General features: G+C 35.7%; 1 protein-coding gene across 1 annotated transcript in view; it reads left to right on the forward strand.

The window, feature by feature from the left end:
• Window positions 1–26,031, forward strand: part of ZC3H12D (zinc finger CCCH-type containing 12D) — a 44,552-nt gene that overhangs the window by 7,670 nt on the left and 10,851 nt on the right. Inside the window, exon 2 of the mRNA XM_053709111.1 lies at window positions 15,921–16,057. Within this exon, the coding sequence (XP_053565086.1) occupies window positions 15,921–16,057 (137 nt within the window). The remainder of the gene's footprint in view (window positions 1–15,920; window positions 16,058–26,031) is intronic.

The following is a 26,031-nucleotide window of genomic DNA, read 5'->3' on the forward strand; positions in this document are numbered from 1 at the left end:
CCACCTTGCTCAGTGTGTTATTCATACTTGATATAGGAAGGTGCAAGAGTAACATGACAATATACTTGAGGAGCAGTGAGGGTATGGATAATGGAGTGCTTGGGTTGCAGTTTGTAGTTAATGAATACTAGAGATGTTATAGTTGTACATCCACCAAGTTCCTTTTTACTTTAAAAAAAAGGTGTGTGTAACATACAAAAGTTAATGTAGGCTTCCCAAATAACATAATAGAAATAAATCGCTTAAATAGGTAATACGGTATAAGTATATTCACTGACAAATCTAATCCAACATTAAAAACCAGTAACATATTCCATACTTTGTGGCCTACGTCATAAAAATAGAATTGTAACTGCCATAGTTTCAAATTAATCAAAACTTTATTGAAATATTCAAAACTGAAATGAAACACGCTTGGGGGAAAAGTAAAATGTGTTTTATTGTTGTGGACTTAATCAATTGTTTCATTGTATGCTTCAGGGATTATGGACATAATGCCTACATGTAATAAAAAAACAGGTATAAGTGCTACTATGTGATACCCCTAGGATTATAACCCTATAAAATCCAAATCGCTCTACTATTCATTCAGTTAAAAATACTCAGTCTCTGTGCTCCAAAGAATTCTGCAGGTCAAAACGCTGCTCTATGCCAAGCACCTTGCTGTGTTAATTTAATTAAGCAACAGCCGAAACGCATTATATGCGGGAGGCCATTTGTGATTTTGAATGCAATGACCAATAAACATATTGTTTTCTGAAGAGAGGCGAAATAAGTTTTTTTGTGTTGGTGTCTGCTATGGATTCCACAGTCAGATTACGTTATTTTTATTAAACAATAGATGTATTTAAAAATAAAGAAAAAAACCCCACAGGTATCTATCCATGGTAGTAAAATTGTTCATACATTAGATAATGCATAAAGATGTCCTCCGATAACCTATGGCTGATTGTAAAGGAATCTCTACGTAAAAGGGGCATAGTTCTTTAGTGAAATATAGTCACAAGAACCATGTCTAAACATGTGTTTGTAAAATATGTGAATTTTTTTTCTTATTTCTGTTTTATTAGTTCAAGTATTTTCCGTCCACTGTTGCTAAATAATGGCGAGAATGAATTCGCTCAGGGAGTTTCTCTTTAATTTGAATTATACACTATTTTTAAACCTACGTTTAGAAACTTTGAATATGTTAAAGAAAAGATGTTCTTTAATAACATTAATTTTCTCTATTTTGTTTTGTTTTTCCAAAAGGTTGGTTTTCAACTTTTGTTGTTATTTTCCTCAGTTGGTTTGTCTAATAATGGGTAAAGAAGACAGTTGTGTACATTTTTAAAGTAATGAAGGTTTTTAAAAATTGAGGAAAACATATAGATAACTATTTCATGCAATGATACCAGAATTTATTAAAGGGTCAGTATTCACTATTCTGTGCTTTTTTTCTCCTTTAATGGGTTCCCAATGATCCATTTACCCTGCTGGAGTGATTGCAAATGAATGTGAAGTGCAGGGCAGCATGTTAAAGAATGTTATTGCTTACATAAAATAAACGTGACTTTTAAAGCATTTCTTTTACATACAATTTCCTACTGTTAGTAAGTAAACAGTGTAGCCCCAGCGCTTGGTGTATAAACACCTATAGCTCCTTGGAGAGGGTGCATAGCTTACCCCAAAGGGGTTAGTACAAATAAAATATTACTAGGAATGCCTAAAAAGTCTAAGGTGATATAAAAGAGTATTAACATTTAATTACTCAAAACCATAAAAATAACAGGTATATACAATCATAAAATTAAAACATATGTTAGCATCTAAACTCAACAGTTGGACATGGATCCATGTAAAAGAGTTAGTTAAAACATGAGAGATGTCCAGAAGAAAGCACGTGTATGGTATTAGTCTATCACTCCAAGTGTAAAAAGATAATTTGTGTGGAAGGTGAGTTGATCCTTAAATGGTGATTCCCGGTAGGTGTGCAGAACTAGAATAGAATAAAAAAAAGAAAAAAAAAAAAAGTAAAAAAGTAAAAAAGAAAAAAATGAAAAAGATAAAAAATGAAAATAAAAATAAAAATGAAAATAAAAAAAGTCCCAATCCAGGGGGAAGGGAATAAAAAATGAAGAGCGTCAATCCTTATTGGATAAATGCAGAGGAGTCCAAAACTATCCCTCTGTGTACCGTGTCCTTGATTCCTATAAATAGAAAAGTGAAATAGTGCAATATAGCTACGATAAATATAAGGTGCTCAGGATTAGGCTTACCATATAGTGTCAACATGTTTTGGCATGTTAATAGTTAATAGTGTCAAAACACGTTGACACATAGGGGGGTAGTTATCAACGTGTCAACTTTCCTGCCTTCGCCGGCCCAATACGCCCGCCTAAGCTCGCCTCACATCGCCGCCGCTGACCTGAAAAATTTCGCCTAAGTTATCAAATAAAGCTGTCAAAAAGCCGCGGGCCGATGAGCAGCGGACTGTGAGAGTTATCACACATCTGATCTCGCTGCTCTTCGGCTGTTTGACAGCTTTCTTGCTAGCCTGTCACTAAGCACTCACACTAAACTACACTGTTCTACCCCCTATACCGGCGCCCCCGGAGCCCCCCGCAACTAAATAAAGTTACTAACCCCTAAACCGCCGCTCCTAGACCCCGCAGCAAGTCTTATAAATGTATTAACCCCTAAACCGCCGCTCCCGGACACCGCTGCCACCTACATTATACCTAGTAACCCCTATCCTGCCCCCCCTATACCGTCGCCCTCTATAATAAAGTTATTAACCCCTATCCTGCTGATCCCGCACCTCGCCGCAAATAAAAAAATAGTTTAACCCCTAAACCACCGCTCCCTGAACCCGTCGCCACCTATATTAAATTTATTAACCCCTATCCTGCCCCCCCTACACCGTCGCCACCTATAATAAATTTATTAACCCCTATCATGCCCCCCACTACACCGCCGCCACTGTAATAAAATTATTAACCCCTAAACCTAAGTCTAACACTAACCCTAACACCCCCTAACTTAAATATTAATTAAATAAATCTAAATAATATTTCTCTTATTAACTAAGTTAATCCTATTTAAAACTAAATACTTACCTTTAAAATAAACCCTAATATAGCTACAATATAAATAATAATTATATTCTAGCTATTTTAGGATTTATTTTTATTTTACAGGTACCTTTCAATTTATTTTAACTAGGTACAATAGCTATTAAATAGTTATTAACTATTTAATAGCTTACCTAGCTAAAATAAAGAGAAATGTACCTGTAAACTAAAAACTAACCTAAGTTACAATTACACCTAACACTACACTATACTTTAATAAATTATTCCTATTTAAAACTAAATACTTACCTGTAAAATAAACCCTAAGATAGCTACAATATAATTAATAATTGCATTGTAGCTATCTTAGGATTTATATTTATTTTACAGGTAACTTTGTATTTATTTTAGCTAGTTAGAATAGTTATTAAATAGTTATTAACTATTTAATAACTACCTAGCTAAAAGAAATAAAAAATTACCTGTAAAATAAATCCTAACCTAAGTTACAATTAAACCTAACACTACACTATCATTAAATTAATTAAATAAATTAACTACAAATAACTACAATTAAATACAATTACATAAACTAACTAAAGTACAAAAAATAAAAAAAATAAGTTACAAACATTTAAAAAAATATTACAACAATTTTAAGCTACTTACACCTAATCTAAGCCCCCTAATAAAATAATAAACCCCCCCAAAATAAAAAAATGCCCTACCCTATTCTACATTAAAAAAGTTCAAAGATCTTTTACCTTACCAGCCCTTAAAAGGGCCTTTTGTGGGGGCATGCCCCAAAGAATTCAGCTCTTTTGCCTGTAAAAGAAAAATACAACCCCCCCACATTAAAACCCACCACCCACATACCCCTAATCTAACCCAAACCCCCCTTAAAATAACCTAACCCTAATCCCCTGAAGATCATCCTACCTTTAGTCGTCTTCACTCAGCCGAGCCACCGATGGAACTGAAGAGGAGACCCGGACCGGCAGAAGTGATCATCCAAGGGGCGCTGAAGAAATCTTCCATCCGATGAAGTGATCCTCCAAGAGGCGCTGAAGAAATCTTCCATCCGGGCAATGTTATCTTCCAAGAGGCGCTGAAGAAGTCTTCTATCCGGGCGAGGTCATCTTTCAAGCCGGGTCTTGAATCTTCATCCCGCCGACGCGGAACATCCTTCTTTCCCGACGGACTACCGACGAATGAAGGCTCCTTTAAGGGACGTCATCCAAGATGGCGTCCCTTCAATTCCGATTGGCTGATAGGATTCTATCAGCCAATTGGAATTAAGGTAGGAAAAATCTGATTGGCTGATTGAATCAGCCAATCAGATTCAAGTTCAATCTGATTGGCTGATCCAATCAGCCAATCAGATTGAGCTCGCATTCTATTGGCTGATCGGAACAGCCAATAGGATTGAACTTGAATCTGATTGGCTGATTCAATCAGCCAATCAGATTTTTCCTACCTTAATTCCGATTGGCTGATAGAATCCTATCAGCCAATCGCAATTGAAGGGACGCCATCTTGGATGACGTCCCTTAAAGGAGCCTTCATTCGTCGGTAGTCCGTCGGGAAAGAAGGATGTTCCGCGTCGGCGGGATGAAGATTCAAGACCCGGCTTGAAAGATGACCTCGCCCGGATAGAATACTTCTTCAGCGCCTCTTGGAAGATAACATCGCCCGGATGGAAGATTTCTTCAGCGCCGCTTGGAGGATCACTTCATCGGATTGAAGATTTCTTCAGCGCCCCTTTCATTCGTCGGTAGTCCGTCGGGAAAGAAGGATGTTCTGCGTCGGCGGGATGAAGATTCAAGACCCGGCTTGAAAGATGACCTCGCCCGGATAGAATACTTCTTCAGCGCCTCTTGGAAGATAACATCGCCCGGATGGAAGATTTCTTCAGCGCCGCTTGGAGGATCACTTCATCGGATTGAAGATTTCTTCAGCGCCCCTTGGATGATCATTTCTGCCGCTCCGGATGTCCTCTTCGGTTCCATCGCTGCTCGGCTGAGTGAAGACGACTCAAGGTAGGATGATCTTCAGGGGATTAGTGTTAGGTTATTTTAAGGGGGGTTTGGGTTAGATTAGGGGTATGTGGGTGGTGGGTTTTAATGTTGGGGGGGGTTGTATTTTTCTTTTACAGGTAAAAGAGCTGAATTCTTTGGGGCATGGCCCTTTTAAGGGCTGGTAAGGTAAAAGAGATTTGAACTTTTTTAATGTAGAATATGGTAGGGCATTTTTTTATTTTGGGGGGGTTTGTTATTTTATTAGGGGGCTTAGATTAGGTGTAAGTAGCTTAAAATTGTTGTAATATTTTTTTAAATGTTTGTAACTTATTTTTTTTATTTTTTGTAACTTAGCTTTTTTTATTTTTTGTACTTTAGTTAGTTTATGTAATTGTATTTAATTGTAGTTATTTGTAGGTAATTTATTTAATTAATGTAATGATAGTGTAGTTTTAGGTTTAATTGTAACTTAGGTTAGGATTTATTTTACAGGTAATTTTGTATTTCTTTTAGCTAGGTAGTTATTAAATAGTTAATAACTATTTAATAACTATTCTAACTAGCTAAAATAAATACAAAGTTACCTGTAAAATAAATATAAATCCTAAGATAGCTACAATGTAATTATTAATTATATTGTAGCTATCTGAGGCCTAGATTTAGAGTTTGGCGGTAGCCGTGAAAACCAGCGTTAGAGGCTCCTAACGCTGGTTTTAGGCTACCGCCGGTATTTGGAGTCAGTCAGGAAAGGGTCTAACGCTCACTTTCCAGCCGCGACTTTTCCATACCGCAGATCCCCTTACGTCAATTGCGTATCCTATCTTTTCAATGGGATCTTTCTAACTCCGGTATTTAGAGTCGTGTCTGAAGTGAGCGTTAGAATTCTAACGACAAAACTCCAGCCGCAGAAAAAAGTCAGTAGTTAAGAGCTTTATGGGCTAACGCCGGTTTATAAAGCTCTTAACTACTGTGCTCTAAAGTACACTAACACCCATAAACTACCTATGTACCCCTAAACCGAGGTCCCCCCACATCGCCGCCACTCGATTAAATTTTTTTAACCCCTAATCTGCCGACCGCCACCTACGTTATACTTATGTACCCCTAATCTGCTACCCCTAACACCGCCGACCCTATATTATATTTATTAACCCCTAACCTGCCCCCCACAACGTCGCCGCCAGTTACCGACAATAATTAACCCCTAATCTGCCGACCGCCACCTACGTTATCCTTATGTACCCCTAATCTGCTGCCCCTAACACCGCCGACCCCTATATTATATTTATTAAGCCCTAATCTGCCCCCCTCAACGTCGCCTCCACCTGCCTACACTTATTAACCCCTAATCTGCCGAGCGGACCTCACCGCTACTATAATAAAGTTATTAACCCCTAATCCGCCTCACTCCCGCCTCAATAACCCTATAATAAATAGTATTAACCCCTAATCTGCCCTCCCTAACATCGCCGACACCTAACTTCAAGTATTAACCCCTAATCTGCCGACTGGAGCTCACCGCTATTCTAATAAATGTATTAACCCCTAAAGCTAAGTCTAACCCTAACACTAACACCCCCCCTAAATTAAATATAATTTAAATCTAACAAAATAAATTAACTCTTATTAAATAAATTATTCCTATTTAAAGCTAAATACTTACCTGTAAAATAAACCCTAATATAGCTACAATATAAATTATAATTATATTATAGCTATTTTAGGATGTATACTTATTTTACAGGTAACTTTGTATTTATTTTAACCAGGTACAATAGCTATTAAATAGTTAAGAACTATTTAATAGCTAAAATAGTTAAAATAATTACAAAATTACCTGTAAAATAAATCCTAACCTAAGTTACAATTAAACCTAACACTACACTATCAATAAATTAATTAAATAAAATACCTACAATTATCTACAATTAAACCTAACACTACACTATCAATAAATTAATTAAATACAATTCCTACAAATAAATACAATTAAATAAACTAACTAAAGTACAAAAAATAAAAAAGAACTAAGTTACAAAAAATAAAAAAATATTTACAAACATTAGAAAAATATTACAACAATTTTAAACTAATTACACCTACTCTAAGCCCCCTAATAAAATAACAAAGACCCCCAAAATAAAAAAATGCCCTACCCTATTCTAAATTACAAAAGTTCAACGCTCTTTTACCTTATCAGCCCTGAACAGGGCCCTTTGCGGGGCATGCCCCAAAGAATTCAGCTCTTTTGCCTGTAAAAAAACACATACAATACCCCCCCCCAACATTACAACCCACCACCCACATACCCCTAATCTAACCCAAACCCCCCTTAAATAAACCTAACACTAAGCCCCTGAAGATCTTCCTACCTTATCTTCACCTCGCCGGGTATCACACCGATCGGTCCTGGCTGCAAAATCTTCATCCAACCCAAGCGGGGGCTAGATATCCATCATCCGGCGGCTGAAGAGGTCCAGAAGAGGCTCCAAAATCTTCATCCTATCCGGGAAGAAGAGGCGATCCAGACCGGCAACCATCTTGATCCAAGCGGCATCTTCTATCTTCATCCGATGAGGACCGGCTCCATCGTGAAGACCTCCAGCGCAACATTACAGAGATTTCCACCCCTTCAACCCCTTCTCCTTCCAATGAATCCCAGCCAATAAAAGATGACAAATGGAAACTTTTCTCAAAGAAAAATAGAGACAAAAATTTACATAATACTAGATATTCCAAGCAATCTAATCCATCAAATGGGATGAATTATTATGATAAAAAACATATTAACAATACACATAGAAATTCTAATACAAACTACGAAACTCCTGACTGGAGATCAAGAGAAACTAACCAACAGAATCAGCATAATAATGAATGTAGACATTATAAAGAGAATTATACATCTAATAGAAATTATAAAGAGAATTACACAACAAATAGAAATGGATATTATAATTCAGGGAACCAATACTCCAATAACTATCATCCAGAAAATTGGAGAAATAGAAGGACATCTGTTAGAGAAGGTTTTGTTAATCATTCTTATGGTAGTGATACCAATAGATCAAGAATGAATAATCACAACAATGACTACAATTACACTAGACCCAACTATAGACCAACCCAGTCTAATCACAATTATTGGAACACCCCTCAAAAAAGATATGAAAGAGAAGATACATGGCAGATACAAACACATAATAGATTTAATCCACTATTAAATGAACCACAGTATAACAATGGTGATGAGTACAGACAAAATCAACCCCCAATCCAAAGGGGATCCTTTAACCAACAGAACCCCTCTAGGTCTTTTTTAGAGGAGGATCCCAAAATAAAAGAAAGATTAAAATTAAAAAAAGAGCAAGAGAGGATGCAGAGGAAACAGACCATCTGGAACAACAAAAAAGAATGAGATAAAAGATTATAAAAATATCTTTAATCTAAGTTCTGTAACATTAAAGGAGGAAGAATATAATGTATTACAAAAAGGCCTATCCTTTGCACCTTCAACCAAGATAAATAAATTCAATACTTTAATCAACATAAATCAATTTATCAGAAGTGCAACCCAGAAAAGATACTTTCTTAAAAATCCTATAACAAGAGGTCTCGAACAAAATCATCTAAATAGAAATAAAATTAATTTCCAACAAACAAATTTGAAACTGAAGTCTAATTTCTATCCCACCACAGAGAAAGGAAAAAACCTTGAACTTTTTGAAAAACTGGTAAAGGAAGATGTTGAAAAAATAAATACAGATAAACAAGTTAAGAGGAATCTAACGAAAAAAGAAAGGGAAACTATAAATACACTAAAATCTAATAAGAATATTGTAATAAAACAAGCAGATAAAGGGGTGGCATTGTCATCCTAGACAAAGAGGCCTATAAAAAAGAAGCTCTGAGATTATTAGAAGACCCCCTCACATACAAGAAAATTACTTCAAATCCTATCAATAAGCAAAAAAGAGATTTAGAAACCCTATTAAAAAAAGCATACAATACAGGTATTATCAATAATAAGGAATATGATTTTTTATTTGTTAATCATCCCATCACTCCCACCTTTTATTATTTACCCAAAATTCACAAAAGCCTACAGAACCCACCAGGTAGGCCTATTATTTCAGGGACTAATTCATTAACAGCCAATCTTTCTGAATACATAGATTTTTTTCTCCAGCATTATGTTTTAAAATTACCTTCCTACTTAAAAGATTCAACAGATTTCCTAAATACTCTGCAAACAGTGAAATGGAAAGAGAGCTATACACTCATCACTTGTGATGTCTGTTCACTGTATACCAGTATAAAACACAGTTTAGGTTTAAAAGCTATAGACTATCATCTAGTCAAAGAAGGTGAACTCCGCTCTGAACAAATAGATTTTATTAACACCTGCATAAAATTCATTTTAGAAAACAATTCTTTTATTTTTAATGATCAATACTTCCTACAACTACAAGGGACTGCGATGGGCACCAAGTTCGCCCCAAGTTATGCCAATTTATTCATGGGACATCTTGAAGACATGGTCATCTACAACGGCACTTGGGAGGCGAACTTGGTATTCTATCGTAGATTTATAGACGATATTTTTATCATTTGGGAAGGGGATCTAGAATTATTTGAGTTACTTTTAGATGACCTCAGCACAAGCACTTTTGGCCTCAACTTTACTTATGAACATAGTAAACACTAATAATTATGTACACAGTCAAAGTTGTCACTATAGAAAATGGATAGAGAACATTCCATCAAACCAATTCTCTAGAATTAGAAAGAATTGCACTACATTAGCCAATTATGATGAACAGTCATCATATTTAGAGAGGAAATTCCTTGAGAAGGGTTACAATAAAAGTAAAATAGAGTCAGCTAAAATCGCAGCTCGAGATAAGAATAGAAGTGACCTTTTAAAGAGAAGGGATAAGACCAATACAATTAGTAACAATACAGGTGTGGACCCACTCTGGATACCATTTATAACTGATTATAACATTCACCATAATCACATTAGATCCATTCTCAATAAACACTGGTATATTTTACAGAGAGACCCAATTATCGGTGAATTATTAAAAAGGCAAGAAATTTAAAAAACATATTAGCCCCCAGTGCTTTTAAAGATTCAAAGAAAAAATTTATTGAAGGGGATTTTGAATCCCACAAATTAAAAGGGTTTTACCCGTGCATAAATTGTAAAGCCTGTAAATTCAGCAATAAAACAAAGTGGATAAAGTCTACTATCACCAATAAAGACTTTGAGATAAGGGACTGTATCAGATGTACTGACATCAATGTGGTATATCTGATACAGTGTCCTTGTTTTAAACAGTATTTGGGGGAGACCTCACGCCCCCTCAAAGACAGAGTCCGTGAACATCTCTTAAACATCGAACACGGATTCACAGGGCATTTACTATCTAGACATTTCAAAGAATGTCATAATCAAAACACAATGGGTCTAAAATACTGGGGCATAAGAAAAATCACTAACAATTGGAGAGGTGGTGATCTCAATAAAAAGTTGCTACGTGCTGAAGCTGAATTGATATTTCAATTCAAAACCTTAGAACCATTTGGTTTAAATGCAGAGCTAGATTTAAATTCTGTAATGCATTAATAAATCGTATGTAATTAAAAACAAATAAAAACTTTCTTACATATTATATCTAGTTTCAGATTGAACAATATAACTTAGGGTTTAAAATAAACATGAGTTTTCACTTTTTACTTATTTTATTTACTATTGATTATTTATTTATCTATCATCAACTATATATTCTTACATTAGACAATAAGAAAATACAAAAACTATTTAACATCTTTAAATAGTCAGTTAGTTCAACTAAGCTAGGGATTTATACACTATTAAGGGTGACCATTTTTAAGTATATAATCTTCCCCAATCATAATATTCACTAAACACAAGATCAAAATGACATCACTAGTTTGTATATTTGCCGTAATATATATATTTTTCACATATTGGCAATATTATTATTTTTTTTTTTTCTTTATATATTAGATTTTTTTCACTCTTATTTATTATATATCAAATTACACTGATAAGATCAGTTTCCACAATTTATCTAAATTTATCAAATTCATTAAATTTATTAAATTTGTTATATGTATATAAGTTTATGCAATCATTTATTCACAACACAATAAGATCCTTTTCACATTATAGATCACTGCAAGATAAAACACATGTTTTTTCCCCAGATATGAACTTGATAAGGAATTTTATTTATGTTTATTTATGCATAATTCACCATAACAGTATTTGCTTTTTATTCACATTTTTATTCACATTTTTACACATGTGATTCATACATGTGTATATATATTATTTATGCTCCTTTTTAAAAATGAGAGTCTGCTATTTATGGAGAGACTGTTTGAACCATGGAAAGGATATATCCCTTTAAGAAAAAACTGAGCACCTAACAAGGAGGAGTCCTAAACAATTATCCTCAATAAAAGGAGAGCAGCAAGCAGTCTGAATTCATCTTGAAAAAGGCTACATCAGCTGAAACGCGTTGATCCGCAACACTGTGATTGTTTTACTACCAAGTCTATACTAACATACAGAGCGCTCTGTTGTTTTCCACTTTGGAACTCTACTAAAACAATCCCAACTGCAATGTAACATTGTTTCCTATCTTCTATCATCAAGCTGGGCTAACTGTGACTCCTAGAATCTGCAGATATCATCGACACGCTGATCTACAGACCACCCGGTAATCCGTGCATCTGATTGGAACAAACCATCACGTGACCCCGCATACGCTGCACAATCCAGCAAACCACAGTACACGCTGGAGCTATACTGTTCACCAGAAATTTAATCTCCTGTCTATCAAGGGTCTAACGTGTTCACATCTAACCAACTACACTTGTACACGGAGAAGCATAACAGAAAATAGCTTTGTATTCTGGGTGAGTCAAGCTTGTAAAACGAATCATTTATGGCACAGACTTTTCTACTTTAACGCAGATTGTCCTTTTAGCCACCGACTGAACTTTTACTTGAATGTTACATTGATCCAGTCACACAGACTGACTCTGCTGCTTTCCATGCTCTCACTTAACTTTGCTATTTTTTTAGCCTGCATTTTTTAATCATTGAACTTTGTTTTTTTTTTTATTCATTTTTTAAAGCCCACCACGGACTTTTATTTCTATCCCCTGATTTTCTTACCACCGGTGGGTTTTTATTTTACTTATTTATTTATTATGTATTTTTAAATGCTAGTTTACATGTACTAGGGTTTATTCAAATATATTAAAATATATTTTATTGTATTAACAACATTTATGAGCCATTTCTTAACACTAGCTTATTTTTGCATATATTAGCTTTATTCTATCCTCTATTCTATCATATTAGCAGCTTTCATTAGCGCACCCTGTATCTGGTTTTTAATAGTTACTGTTTAGAGGTATTTTGGAACTAACCTCTTTTTTTCAGGGTAGCCATTTTTGTGCTAATTCACAGACCTCCTTTTTACCTTACTTGGAATACAAGGGATTACTCTGCTATACTACACTGCGGACAGCAGATTCTCTGTGAATAAGGATGGATATTTGCTTTGCATATAATACTTATTGCTCTGCCCCAGCATGAACTGCCACTGCTAACTTTTCTTACCGCAACTTATCACAATAAAGGCAGCTGCATTTGCAGGACTGAATCTCTTCACTATAGCTTGATTGAACACAGGTCTTTTTACTCCTGCGTGAGGAAGGTATATATATTATTTCTTTATGTTTGGTGCAGTAACCTTATAAAATTTTTGTTATAGGCAATAAAGGGTATTTGTATATACTTAGCACAGTTTCATGTCTGCTTAATGAGTCAATCTCATCTATTCAGATATATACTAATTATTAAAGAGTGTGTGCTGGTTTAAAGGTACTCCTTTGTTGTTCTTCTCTTATAAAAAATAAATATATATATATATATATATATATATATATATATATATACGTGTAGATATATATATATGTGTGTAGATATATACCTATATATATATAGGTATATATAAAATTATCTATCTATCTATCTATCTATCTATCTATCTATCTATCTATCTATCTATCTATATATATATATATATATATATATATATATATATATATATATATTAGCAAAATACCATCAGATATATGTAGAAATATGTATTTATGAATAAATAGAACATAATATTTTGTTATGTGAAGAACATTGGAATGTGAAATATTCATATTTTCATGTCAGGTTAGCGCACTTGAGAATATGTGAGAAGTGTGAGTAGGGTGTTTTTATGATCCATTGACTTCTGTGGGGGAATACGTTAGCGTGATTGTGACATTCTTAGTTTGGCTTAATGTGCGCATCGGGTTATCGTTCAAGTGAAAACTTTTTACTTTCGATTTGTAATACAAGTGGTACCTGACACTCGCATAAGGCTTACTTCTAGCGGAGTTAGCGTGGGAGATTTAAATACTGCTCTACTTGTAATCTGTCCCTATGTAGGTAAACTATTGTGAGGGTTTTCTGGTAAGCTTTATAATACATTAGAATGCAATATAGCAGGATGTAGTTTAGCACATGCATGGACAGTTGCTTCCTGGTAAATTAAATCAAATAGTTTTATTGGCCAGCAGAATTGATTTGACATCTGCATATAAAGAGAGGTTATGGGGCATATTTATCAATGTGGGAGCGGACATGATACGAAGTAGCGTATCATGTCCGCCGCACATCGATAAATGTCGTCAGCATACGCATTTATCATTGCACGAGCAGTTCTTGTGAACTGCTTATGCAATGCCGCCCCCTGCAGATTTGCGGCCACTAGCAGGGGGTGTCAATCAACCCGATCGTATTATATCAGGTTGATTTCTGTTCGCTGCCTCAGAGCAGGCGGACAAGTTATGGAGCAGCGGTCTTTAGACTACTGCTTCATAACTTCTGTTTCCGGCGAGCCTTAAGGCTCGTCGGAAACAAGGGGCATCAAGCTCCATACTGAGCTTGATAAATATGCCCCTAAGTGTTCTCTTTAACATGTTTTTTGATTTTGTATTATTTTTGAATATTTTGGAAAATTATTTGCATTAATAACTCAAAGTTATATGGTGAATCTATAAAATGTAGTTTATTTTAACTAATGATATGGCAATTGTTCTAAAGAATTGCATCTTCTAGTACAGGTATACTGCTATTTTAGTATTCAGTTGATTCAATAAGAAGACAAACATCTCATCTATATAGTAGTTAGTGCCTTAACCACTCCAGAACTAGGCAGGTAAATATGTCTGGACAGAGCAGCAGGGGTGTTCCGGTGGACGGTCAGAAACTCCAGATTGTGCAGTGTGGTAATCCTTAACCACTGTTATCCCAGATGTACCTGGAGTGCCATAGCGTAAGGCGGATCAGACCAAAAAGTAAAGTATAAGAGAAAGAGGTTGCAGGCACTACTGGTTAGTTAAAATTGAAAAATGTATTCATTTTGGTTTAAAACATGAAGTGATCCCAGACAGGGACACACACAAAAGTGAGGTCTTACGCGTTTCACGGCCCCTAGTGGCGAGTGGGATCACTACATGTTTTAAATCAAAACAAATACATTTTTCAATTTTAACTAACCAGTAGTGCCTGCAACCTCTTTCTCAAATATGTCTGGACCCCAATCCGAATGTGCCAGCCATAACCCCTATCAAATGTGATTATGTGTAGAAAAAGCATCCTGTCCCCAAAGGCTTACAAATGTACTGTAGACCATTATGGGATTAGGAACCATGAAGCCAAACAAATACCTCTAAAAAGACACATCTGTAACCTTAGAGAGACCATAACCCCTGTCCATTTGCAGTATGCAAGCAATTAAGGATTGCATTTATCTTGTGTAGTTTTGGTAAAGGGGGCCTTTTTTGTCTGCATTAGGCTTCCCTGCATGCCTTAATGGATAAGATGATATTAGCTGTTTAGAGCAGTTTGAGCAAGATAAGCACTGTAGTTAAAGTTGTAGAAAGCTGAATTAAATATAAATTGTATAAAGGGCTCTATGTATGTGTTACTATAACTGTTGTGAATGTAGCCATTAAGGCTAAGAGCCAAATCACAATATTCATGCAAAGCTACACAACATAGAATGACACCATGATGTAGTCCCCTTCTTCTTGAGGTTGCAGACAAGAAAGGTCAAGCTGCGGGTTTTGGATTATACTGTTGCTACTAAAACAGTCCTCATGTCCCTGGGTGATCTAACTTGTAACCATGCAGAAGAACCACTGACAATAAGTCTCAAGCCTTTTAGAATGTTTTTGTGATGATGTCTTAACTCCAGTCTTGTCTAGGTGAAACTCATATCTTCCTTAGTAGAAGACTGTTGCATTATATACTTCACAAATAATAATTCATTTCTTAAGAAATTGGTAGCTAAATAATGATCATGTAATACAATAACATGAACAAATGTATGTATCCTTCTCCTACTGAATAAAATAATACTAACATAATAATTATATATACCATTGTCTGGACCTCTGTCTAAGGGGGTAGGGTGTATTCTTAACAGTATAGGTGATACAACTGGTGATCAATTATTAAGTTTTGCAGTCCCCATGCAGTGCTTTTAAAGACCTTGAACCAAACGAAGTTAGCTTCAATAGTGATAGCAGAGAAACATCTTATCATTGTTATTAGTTATACTAGGGATAATATTCATATAACAAAAAAAAAAAAAAATATATATATATATATATATATATTTAATTAAAGAAAGTCATAAAGTGTATAAATAACTATAAACGATGACATTTAAATGTAGTTTTCTTCACTTTTCTCTAGTCATGGACACAAGGAGCACTTTTCTTGTCGAGGTATTCAGCTTGCGGTAGAATGGTTTGAACAGAGAGGACATGACTACATTAAGGTTTTTGTTCCTTCATGGAGGAAGGAAAATCGAAAAGATGCAGCCATAACAGGTAATTACGTTTCTGTTAAATTTGTAATTAATCATAATAATTAATTTGCAAAACTTTTAGATACCAACATGATGCATCCACTGCCTGCTAGCTCAGCACATGATGTGATTTTCTGTTGAATATCATTAGATACAATTTTTTTCTAAAGGATTGTGATTGACTTCTAAATGTTAAAATGATTTAACATTGTTGTTGTAAGCCTAGTTTACAAGGTAATTAAGAACATTTCAGGTATACACCCTTGAAAAGCCTGGTGGAATTCATATTTCTGGTCTTCTTTTCTTGGGCCAATCAGGACAGATGTAAATGAGCTATTGGTTCAGACTAATTTCACCAGCCTCTCTTTGAGCAAGAGGAACAAGCATAACCTTCAAATATATTTAAAAAAAACAAACAAAAAAATAGGGGCCTAAATAATTTTTATGGGAACAGAAAAAGCCACAATTTCTCTTGTAAGGTGTATCCAGTCCACGGATCATCCATTACTTGTGGGATATTCTCATTCCCAACAGGAAGTTGCAAGAGGACACCCACAGCAGAGCTGTAATATAGCTCCTCCCCTAACTGTCATAGCCAGTCATTCTCTTGCAACTCTCAACAAGCTAGGATGTTGTAGGAGAGAGTGGTTAAATATAGTTAGTTTATTTTCTTCAATCAAAAGTTTGTTATTTTTAAATAGTACCAGAGTTGTGCTATTTTATCTCAGGCAGTAAATAGAAGAAGAATCTGCCTGAGGTTTCTATGATCTTAGCAGGTTGTAACTAAGATCCATTGCTATTCTCAGATATGTCTGAGGGGATTACACAGATGAGGTAACTTCAGCGAGAGAATGGCGTGCAGTTTATTCTGCTATCAGGTATGTGCAGTTATAATTTTTTCTAGAGATGGAAAACACTAGAAAATGCTGCTGATACCGTATTAATGTAAGTTAAGCCTGAATACAGTGATTTAATAACGACTGGTATCATACTTACTCCCAGGGGTAATACCCTTATGATATTGCAATATAAACGTTTGCTGGCATGTTTAATCGTTTTTATATATGCATTGGTGATAAAACTTTATTGGGGCCTAGTTTTTTCCACATGGCTGGCTTAAATTTTGACTAGAAACAGTTTAACTGAGGCTTTCCACTGTTTTAGTATAAAAGTTACAGTTGGTGCAGTTAAAATTACAAACTGTGACATCCAGCTTCCCTCAGGAGTCCCCTGTATGCTATAGGACATCTCTAAAGGGCTCAAAGGCTTTCCAAAGTTGTTTATTGGGGAAGGTAGGACTACAGCTGTGGCAGTTGGTTGCACTGTTAATTTCGTCGGCTAAAACTAGACTAAAATGACTATAAAACTAAAGAAATTCTAATGACTAAAATACGACTAAAACTAAAATGGCATTTTAGTCAAAAGACTATGACTAAAACTAAATCAAAATTACATTTTAGTCAAAAGACTATGACTAAAACTAAATCAAAATTTGCTGACAAAAACATTTTATGCAAGGTGTTATAATCAATCCATATCCAATTACTGCTCTTTTGTAAAATTTACGAAACTTCATTTTATTAAATTTTAAGAAAAATAAAGACATGTTATATATCACAACAGTTAAATATGTTAAATCTGTATTGCATGTTAAAACCTTAATAAATATTATAAATATTTATATTAAACCTTAATAAAAACAGTTTAATAAACCTTTACTCCAGGAGTATATAAAGTTTGGAAGTTCTAGAGCAGTGCTAATATCGTTGCCGAAATTTTTTCGAATCTGTGAACAATCAATTGATTCTTCCTATAGAAATAAGCATAACCTATGAACATGGGTTTAAGTTATGCTGTGCCTGTGCTAGCTGCAGAAACTTTTTGTTGTGTTGAGTTACTTGATACTTTTTTAAATTATTAACAGAGAACTGTTAAAGTTTTTATATTGTTTAAATAATGCATTACACTTTAACTACACCCCTTAGATTTTAGTAGACTAGTCGACTAAATCTATTGGAAAGATACTGGAGATTTAGTCGACTAAAATCTACTGGAGATTCAGTCGACTAAAATACGACTAAAACTAAAACAATTTAGATGACTAAAATACGACTAAAACTAAAATGGCATTTTAGTCAAAAGACTAAAACTAAGACTAAATTGAAACTTGCCGTCAAAATTAACACTGGTTGGTTGTGACTGTTAAAAAAAAAAAACAAACAAACAAAAAAAAAACGTCTATTTCGTTTTTTTGGTCCGTTTTTTGAACTAAGGGGTTAACCATCCATTTGCAAGTGGATGCAATGCTCTGCTAGCCTATTACATACACTGTAAAAAATTTGTTTCTCTTAAAGGCACAGTATCGTTTTTTATATTTGCTTGTTAACTTGATTTAAAGTGTTTTCCAAGCTTGCTAGTCTCATTGCTAGTCTGTATAAACATGTCTGACATAGAAGAAACTCCTTGTTCATTATGTTTAAAAGCCATGGTGGAACCCCCTCTTAGAATGTGTACCAAATGTACTGATTTCATTTTATGCAATAAAGATCATATTCTGTTTTTAAAAAAATTATCACCAGAGGAATCTGACGAGGGGAAAGTTATGCCGACTAACTCTCCCCACGTGTCAGACCCTTTGACTCCCGCCCAAGGGACTCCCGCTCAAATGGCGCCAAGTACATCTAGGGCGCCCATAGCGTTTACTTTACAAGACATGGCGGCACTCATGGATAATACACTGTCAGCGGTATTAGCCAGACTACCTGAACTTAGAGGTTAGCGAGATAGCTCTGGGGTGAGACAAAATGCAGAGCATACTGACGCTTTAAGAACCATGTCTGATACTGCCTCACAATATGCAGAAGCTGAGGAAGGAGAGCTTCAGTCAGTGGGTGATGTTAATGACTCAGGAAAGATACCTGATTCTAATATTTCTACATTTAAATTTAAGCTTGAACACCTCCGCGTGTTACTTAGGGAGGTTTTAGCTGCTCTGAATGACTGTGATACCATTGCAGTGCCAGAGAAATTTTGTAGACTGGATAAATGCTTTGCAGTGCCGGTGTGTACTGATGTTTTTCCAATACCTAAAAGGTTTACAGAAATTATTAATAAGGAATGGGATAGACCAGGTGTGCCGTTCTCTTCCCCTCCTATTTTTAGAAAAATGTTTTCCAATAGACGCCACCACACGGGACTTATGGCAGACAGTCCCTAAGGTGGAGGGAGCAGTTTCTACTCTAGCAAAGCGTACTACTATCCCTGTCGAGGACAGTTGTGATTTTTTAGAGCCAATGGATAAAAAATTAGAAGGTTACCTTAAGAAAATATTTATTCAACAAGGTTTTATCCTACAGCCCATTGCATGCATTGCCCCTGTCACTGCGGCTGCGGCGTACTGGTTTGAGTCTCTGGAAGAGGCTTTACAGGTAGAGACTCCATTGGATGACATACTTGGCAAACTTAGAGCACTTAAGCTAGCCAATTATTTTATTTCTGATGCCATTGTTCATTTGAATAAACTAACGGCTAAGAATTCTGGTTTTGCTATACAGGCGCGCAGAGCGCTATGGCTTAAATCATGGTCAGCTGACGTGACTTTAAAATCTAAGCTACTTAACATTCCCTTCAAGGGGCAGACCCTATTCGGGCCTGGTTTGAAGGAGATTATTGCTGATATCAAGGGAGGAAAAGGTTGTGCCCTTCCTCAGGACAGGTCCAAATCTAGGGCCAAACAGTCTAATTTTCGTGCCTTTCGAAACTTCAAGGCAGGTGCGGCATCAACTTCCTCTAATAATAAACAAGAGGGAACTTTTGCTCAATCCAAGACGGTCTGGAGACCAAACCAGGCCTGGAAAAAAGATAAGCAGGTCAAAAAGCCTGTTGCTGCCTCTAAGACAGCATGAAGGAACGACCAAATTAGGAAAAAGAGCGGCAGGCACTGCAAAAACCAAACGGGCTCACACTAAAGTTTGAAAACCAAAAAAGATACTTTAATGTAAGTTATCTCAAAAGTATACAGATATGGCAAGACACAAGTACAGGGGGGTGAAAAAAGTGTGACAAGAGAGGCCTGACGCGTTTCGCGCCCCCTAGTGGCGCTTAATCATAGGCTACAGCACTAGGTAAGAGATACCTATTTAAAGGGAAAACCATTAACCCTAGATGTGCAAGGAAATATTTTAAAAAACATTATAAGTTGTTAAAAACATTGGCACACTTACAATGGGATCAATATACAAAATAGTATATATATATACAAGTTCTATGAACACCAGCAAGCAACAAGGTTTGAACTTAGACTGCCTAAATTAATATATATTAATAAATATTAATGTACAGAGAGGGGTTTTGTCTGAGTTAATAAGCTGTAAGCTTGAAAACTGAAATGGTCAATTTGCTTAATTTTAAAAATGAAGATGAAAGAATGAAAAAGGTATATATAGATAATTAACTATATTATATGTCTATCTAACAGAACTTAATTGTCTATTAGGTAATTTACATCACATTCTTTGTTCATTCCAAAGGGTTGACGTGTGTTTAGTTTTATTATCCAAAATATTTCCTTTTTATCTAATATATGTTGTCTATTACCTCCTCTAATAGGAATTCTGGCTATGTCTATAATCTGAACGGACATATCTGCCAAATGTGTGAAATGTAAACCATTAAAATGACCTGCTACTGCAGAGTCCTTACAATAATTTTTGACATCTCTCATATGTTCTCCAAACCTTGTTCTGACTTCACGAGAGGTTTTTCCCACGTATTGACATTTACAAATATTACAAGTCAGAAGGTAAATAACAAACTTAGTTTTGCAGTTAGCATAAAAATCTATAACATATTGCTTATGATCTACACTAGAGGAGAATTGAGTGCCTTTAATAAGGTTAGGGCAAGTATTGCAGTCCCTACTTCCACATTTGTGGACTCCCTTTCTAGATAGCCAATCCCCTGACGGGATAGTATCCAAGACCAAACTAGGAGAAAGTACCTTCCCCAATGTCTTTGGTTTTTTCGGGACATATCTGAAATTTTTTACCAGAGGTTTAAGGATGTCATCTCCCAATAATAAATGGGAATGTTTCTTTAAGATTTTAATCACAGCATTGTAATGCATTGAGTATTCTGTGGTAAAAATAATACTCTCATTAGTGCCCAGTTTAGACTCATTTTTGTTGTTAATAGGTTTATTCTTATACTTTTTTACTGCTAGTCTCGATTGTTCAAGTTTTCTTGGGTTGTAACCTCTCTTAATTAACCTCTCTTTCAATTCTAGAGACTGTGTTTCATATATAAGATCGCTTTTCGTATTCCTGCGTAACCTAATAAACTGCCCTCTTGGTATAGCTTTCTTTACATGTTCTGGGTGCTGTGATGCCGCATGCAGAATGGTATTTCCTGCTATTGGTTTCCTGTATGTTAGGGTCACAATTTGATTATCTATGATTTTCAATGTTAAATCTAAGTAATTGATTTGCAACCCATTTAATTCACCTGTAAATTGCAAACCCATTAAATTATCACTTAGATAAGACAGTAAATCATCCAAAACAACAGATTTCTTCTCATTGTTAACAATCATAACAATCATTAACAAAATTTTCTCTAAAGCTGAAAGTGATATTGAGGAGTCTAGCTTAAAAGCCAATTTCAAAGCCTTACAAAACATTCTAATCTCTGACTTACGTTTGATGTGGGATATTGTTGCATTTAATAAATATGTGGAAGCGGAGAGAATCCCAAGGGGTCTTAGAATTAAGAAATATCCATCTTTTGACTTTGAAGATCCTCTGGATATGGAGGATTGGAATATAGCACTCACAGAGTGCTCATTTAAACTCATCAAGGTATTGATTAGAGTTAAAGAGAAAAAAAGAACGAAGCTCAAAGCTGAAGTGGATAATATTAAAGAGGACCTCAAACCTTTGGAAGTAAGCTCCAAATATTTAGAGCATAAGAAGAAACTGGATGAGACCCTTAAGAGATGTGATCAGGAACAAGCCTCTAGAAAGGGAACAAAATTTATACGAGACAAAGATGACTATGATCAGGATAAAGTCTATAACTGGGCAGAGGTGCGCCAACAGCAACGTGAACGAAAAAACAAATCGTGGAAAATTAAACAACAGATGAAAAATAAGCACAAGGATAAAGAAAATGATAAGGATCTAATTAGGCAAATTCCGAAATCTATTCTTAAAAATAAGAACAAGAAAGCCAGGAAAGTGGCATTCAGTGCTTCAGAGGGAGAGTCCACGGATTCAGAAGCTAACATCTCAGCAGTTTCCTCTATTTCTTCTTTCTGCTCCTCGACTGCTTCATCTTCTTCTCCTGCTTCTTCTCCTCCTTCTTCTCCTATTCCTCTACCCTCATGTGCTTTTTTACAGGTGCAGTTGGGGGAAGATTCGGAAGAACAACCGGTGACACGTTTGAAAATAAGGAAAAGCTCAGAAAAAGGAAAAAATACAGAAGAAGATGGCGTAAAGGAAGAAAAAAGAAAGATCAAGATGAAAAGGGGGCAGAAGCAATAATTCCAACATCATCATACACGGAAGAAGGACTTAATGTTATTAATATTTCAAAACATCAGTTGAAAGATAATGAAATTGCTGTGTTATCAAAAGGTTTGGGCTTTGCTCCAACTAATAGGCTTTCATGCTTTAATACACTTTTGGATGTGAACAAATTCATACGAAAGCTGTCTCTGAAAAGGTTTTTTGCTTTGTCTAACACCAATGATAATCAGGATAATATAAGGTTGCCTATTCCGAAATCTAATGTAGTTTCTCCACATTTACCATTTATAGATGCATGCTCTGTAGCAACACTTAATGAGTTATACAATGTGGGGGGCACTGACCAGGAGAGCTCAATAGAAAAACTAGAAAGACCAAACAAATATAGGTCTAAGTTTTATCCTATCAATTTTAGGGGCCCTATGGTCAATGCCTACCACAGATTAGTCCAAGAGGACATACTCAAACTTGAAGCAGATGTCAGTGCAGGCGGCGATGCTGCCGCCCGGAATCTGAAATTCACAGAGCGTTCAGCTATCAATACTTTGAAAAATAACGATGACATTGTCATTAGAAATTCGGATAAGGGTGGCAGCATCGTTGTCATGGACAAATCATACTATTTTGAAGAGGCCCAGAGGCAGCTCTCAGATAATAGTGTCTATAGGTTGTTGCCATACAACCCAGTACATACTTTTAAAAAAGAAATGGCTAAGCTTGTTGCCGATGGAGTTATCTTGGGCATTTTCAAAGAAGAGGATGTAGATTTATTAATTCCAGAACACCCAATTACTCCCCTGTTCCATCATGTACCCAAAATACATAAGAACATACAACATCCACCGGGCAGGCCTATTATTGCGGGCATAGGGTCTTTACTGGAACCTTTAGGAGAATGGGTTGACACTATACTACAACCGATTGCACAAAGACAACTTAGCTACTTAAGAGACACATCTCATTTGCTAACAACATTGGACACCATACAATGGCAGTCCAACTATAGTTGGATAACTGCAGATATAGTTTCTTTATATACCAGCATACCCCAGCACTCAGGTATTAGTGCTGTGGATTATTTTTTAAAGAGAGAAACAAACTTGAGTGATCAGGAAAGATACTATATATGTGAAATTTTACAATTTTTGCTCTCACATAATTATTTTATGTTCAATAAAGAGTACTACTTACAAATAAGGGGGACCGCCATGGGGGCAAAATTTGCCCCGGCATTCGCCAATATTTATGTTTCATGGTGGGAATTAACATATGTTTTTTCAAGTAATAACCCTTGGATGGATGAAGTAGTTCTTTTTGTTCGTTACATAGATGATTTGCTTATGATTGTTAACAATGAGAAGAAATCTGTTGTTTTGGATGATTTACTGTCTTATCTAAGTGATAATTTAATGGGTTTGCAATTTACAGGTGAATTAAATGGGTTGCAAATCAATTACTTAGATTTAACATTGAAAATCATAGATAATCAAATTGTGACCCAAACATACAGGAAACCAATAGCAGGAAATACCATTCTGCATGCGGCATCACAGCACCCAGAACATGTAAAGAAAGCTATACCAAGAGGGCAGTTTATTAGGTTACGCAGGAATACGAAAAGCGATCTTATATATGAAACACAGTCTCTAGAATTGAAAGAGAGGTTAATTAAGAGAGGTTACAACCCAAGAAAACTTGAACAATCGAGACTAGCAGTAAAAAAGTATAAGAATAAACCTATTAACAACAAAAATGAGTCTAAACTGGGCACTAATGAGAGTATTATTTTTACCACAGAATACTCAATGCATTACAATGCTGTGATTAAAATCTTAAAGAAACATTCCCATTTATTATTGGGAGATGACATCCTTAAACCTCTGGTAAAAAATTTCAGATATGTCCCGAAAAAACCAAAGACATTGGGGAAGGTACTTTCTCCTAGTTTGGTCTTGGATACTATCCCGTCAGGGGATTGGCTATCTAGAAAGGGAGTCCACAAATGTGGAAGTAGGGACTGCAATACTTGCCCTAACCTTATTAAAGGCACTCAATTCTCCTCTAGTGTAGATCATAAGCAATATGTTATAGATTTTTATGCTAACTGCAAAACTAAGTTTGTTATTTACCTTCTGACTTGTAATATTTGTAAATGTCAATACGTGGGAAAAACCTCTCGTGAAGTCAGAACAAGGTTTGGAGAACATATGAGAGATGTCAAAAATTATTGTAAGGACTCTGCAGTAGCAGGTCATTTTAATGGTTTACATTTCACACATTTGGCAGATATGTCCGTTCAGATTATAGACATAGCCAGAATTCCTATTAGAGGAGGTAATAGACAACATATATTAGATAAAAAGGAAATATTTTGGATAATAAAACTAAACACACGTCAACCCTTTGGAATGAACAAAGAATGTGATGTAAATTACCTAATAGACAATTAAGTTCTGTTAGATAGACATATAATATAGTTAATTATCTATATATACCTTTTTCATTCTTTCATCTTCATTTTTAAAATTAAGCAAATTGACCATTTCAGTTTTCAAGCTTACAGCTTATTAACTCAGACAAAACCCCTCTCTGTACATTAATATTTATTAATATATATTAATTTAGGCAGTCTAAGTTCAAACCTTGTTGCTTGCTGGTGTTCATAGAACTTGTATATATATATACTATTTTGTATATTGATCCCATTGTAAGTGTGCCAATGTTTTTAACAACTTATAATGTTTTTTAAAATATTTCCTTGCACATCTAGGGTTAATGGTTTTCCCTTTAAATAGGTATCTCTTACCTAGTGCTGTAGCCTATGATTAAGCGCCACTAGGGGGCGCGAAACGCGTCAGGCCTCTCTTGTCACACTTTTTTCACCCCCCTGTACTTGTGTCTTGCCATATCTGTATACTTTTGAGATAACTTACATTAAAGTATCTTTTTTGGTTTTCAAACTTTAGTGTGAGCCCGTTTGGTTTTTGCAGTGCCTGCCGCTCTTTTTCCTAATTTTACCATTTGGGCGATCCTGAGTCATATCGCAGGCTACGGCACTCTCTCAGCTTTTCTCATTGGAGGACTTCATGTAATTTTTCTACTTGCCGGTTCCGGTTCCGGATGCAGCTACACCGCGCTCACCTTGGTTTCAGCATGAAGGAACGACCCCCTATCCGGTAACGGATCTAGTAGGGGGCAGACTTTCACTCTTCACCCAGGCGTGGGCAAGAGATGTTCAGGATCCCTGGGCGTTGGAAATTATATCCCAGGGATATCTTCTGGACTTCAAAGCTTCCCCCCCAAAAGGGAGATTTCACCTTTCACAATTATCTGCAAACCAGATAAAGAGTGAGGCATTCTTACACTGTGTACGAGACCTCCTAGTTATGGGAGTGATCCATCCAGTTCCAAAGGAGGAACAGGAACAGGGTTTTTACTCAAATCTGTTTGTGGTTCCCAAAAAAGAGGGAAC

This window comes from Bombina bombina, chromosome 4 (genome assembly GCF_027579735.1).
Source record: "Bombina bombina isolate aBomBom1 chromosome 4, aBomBom1.pri, whole genome shotgun sequence".
Lineage (NCBI taxonomy): Eukaryota > Metazoa > Chordata > Amphibia > Anura > Bombinatoridae > Bombina > Bombina bombina.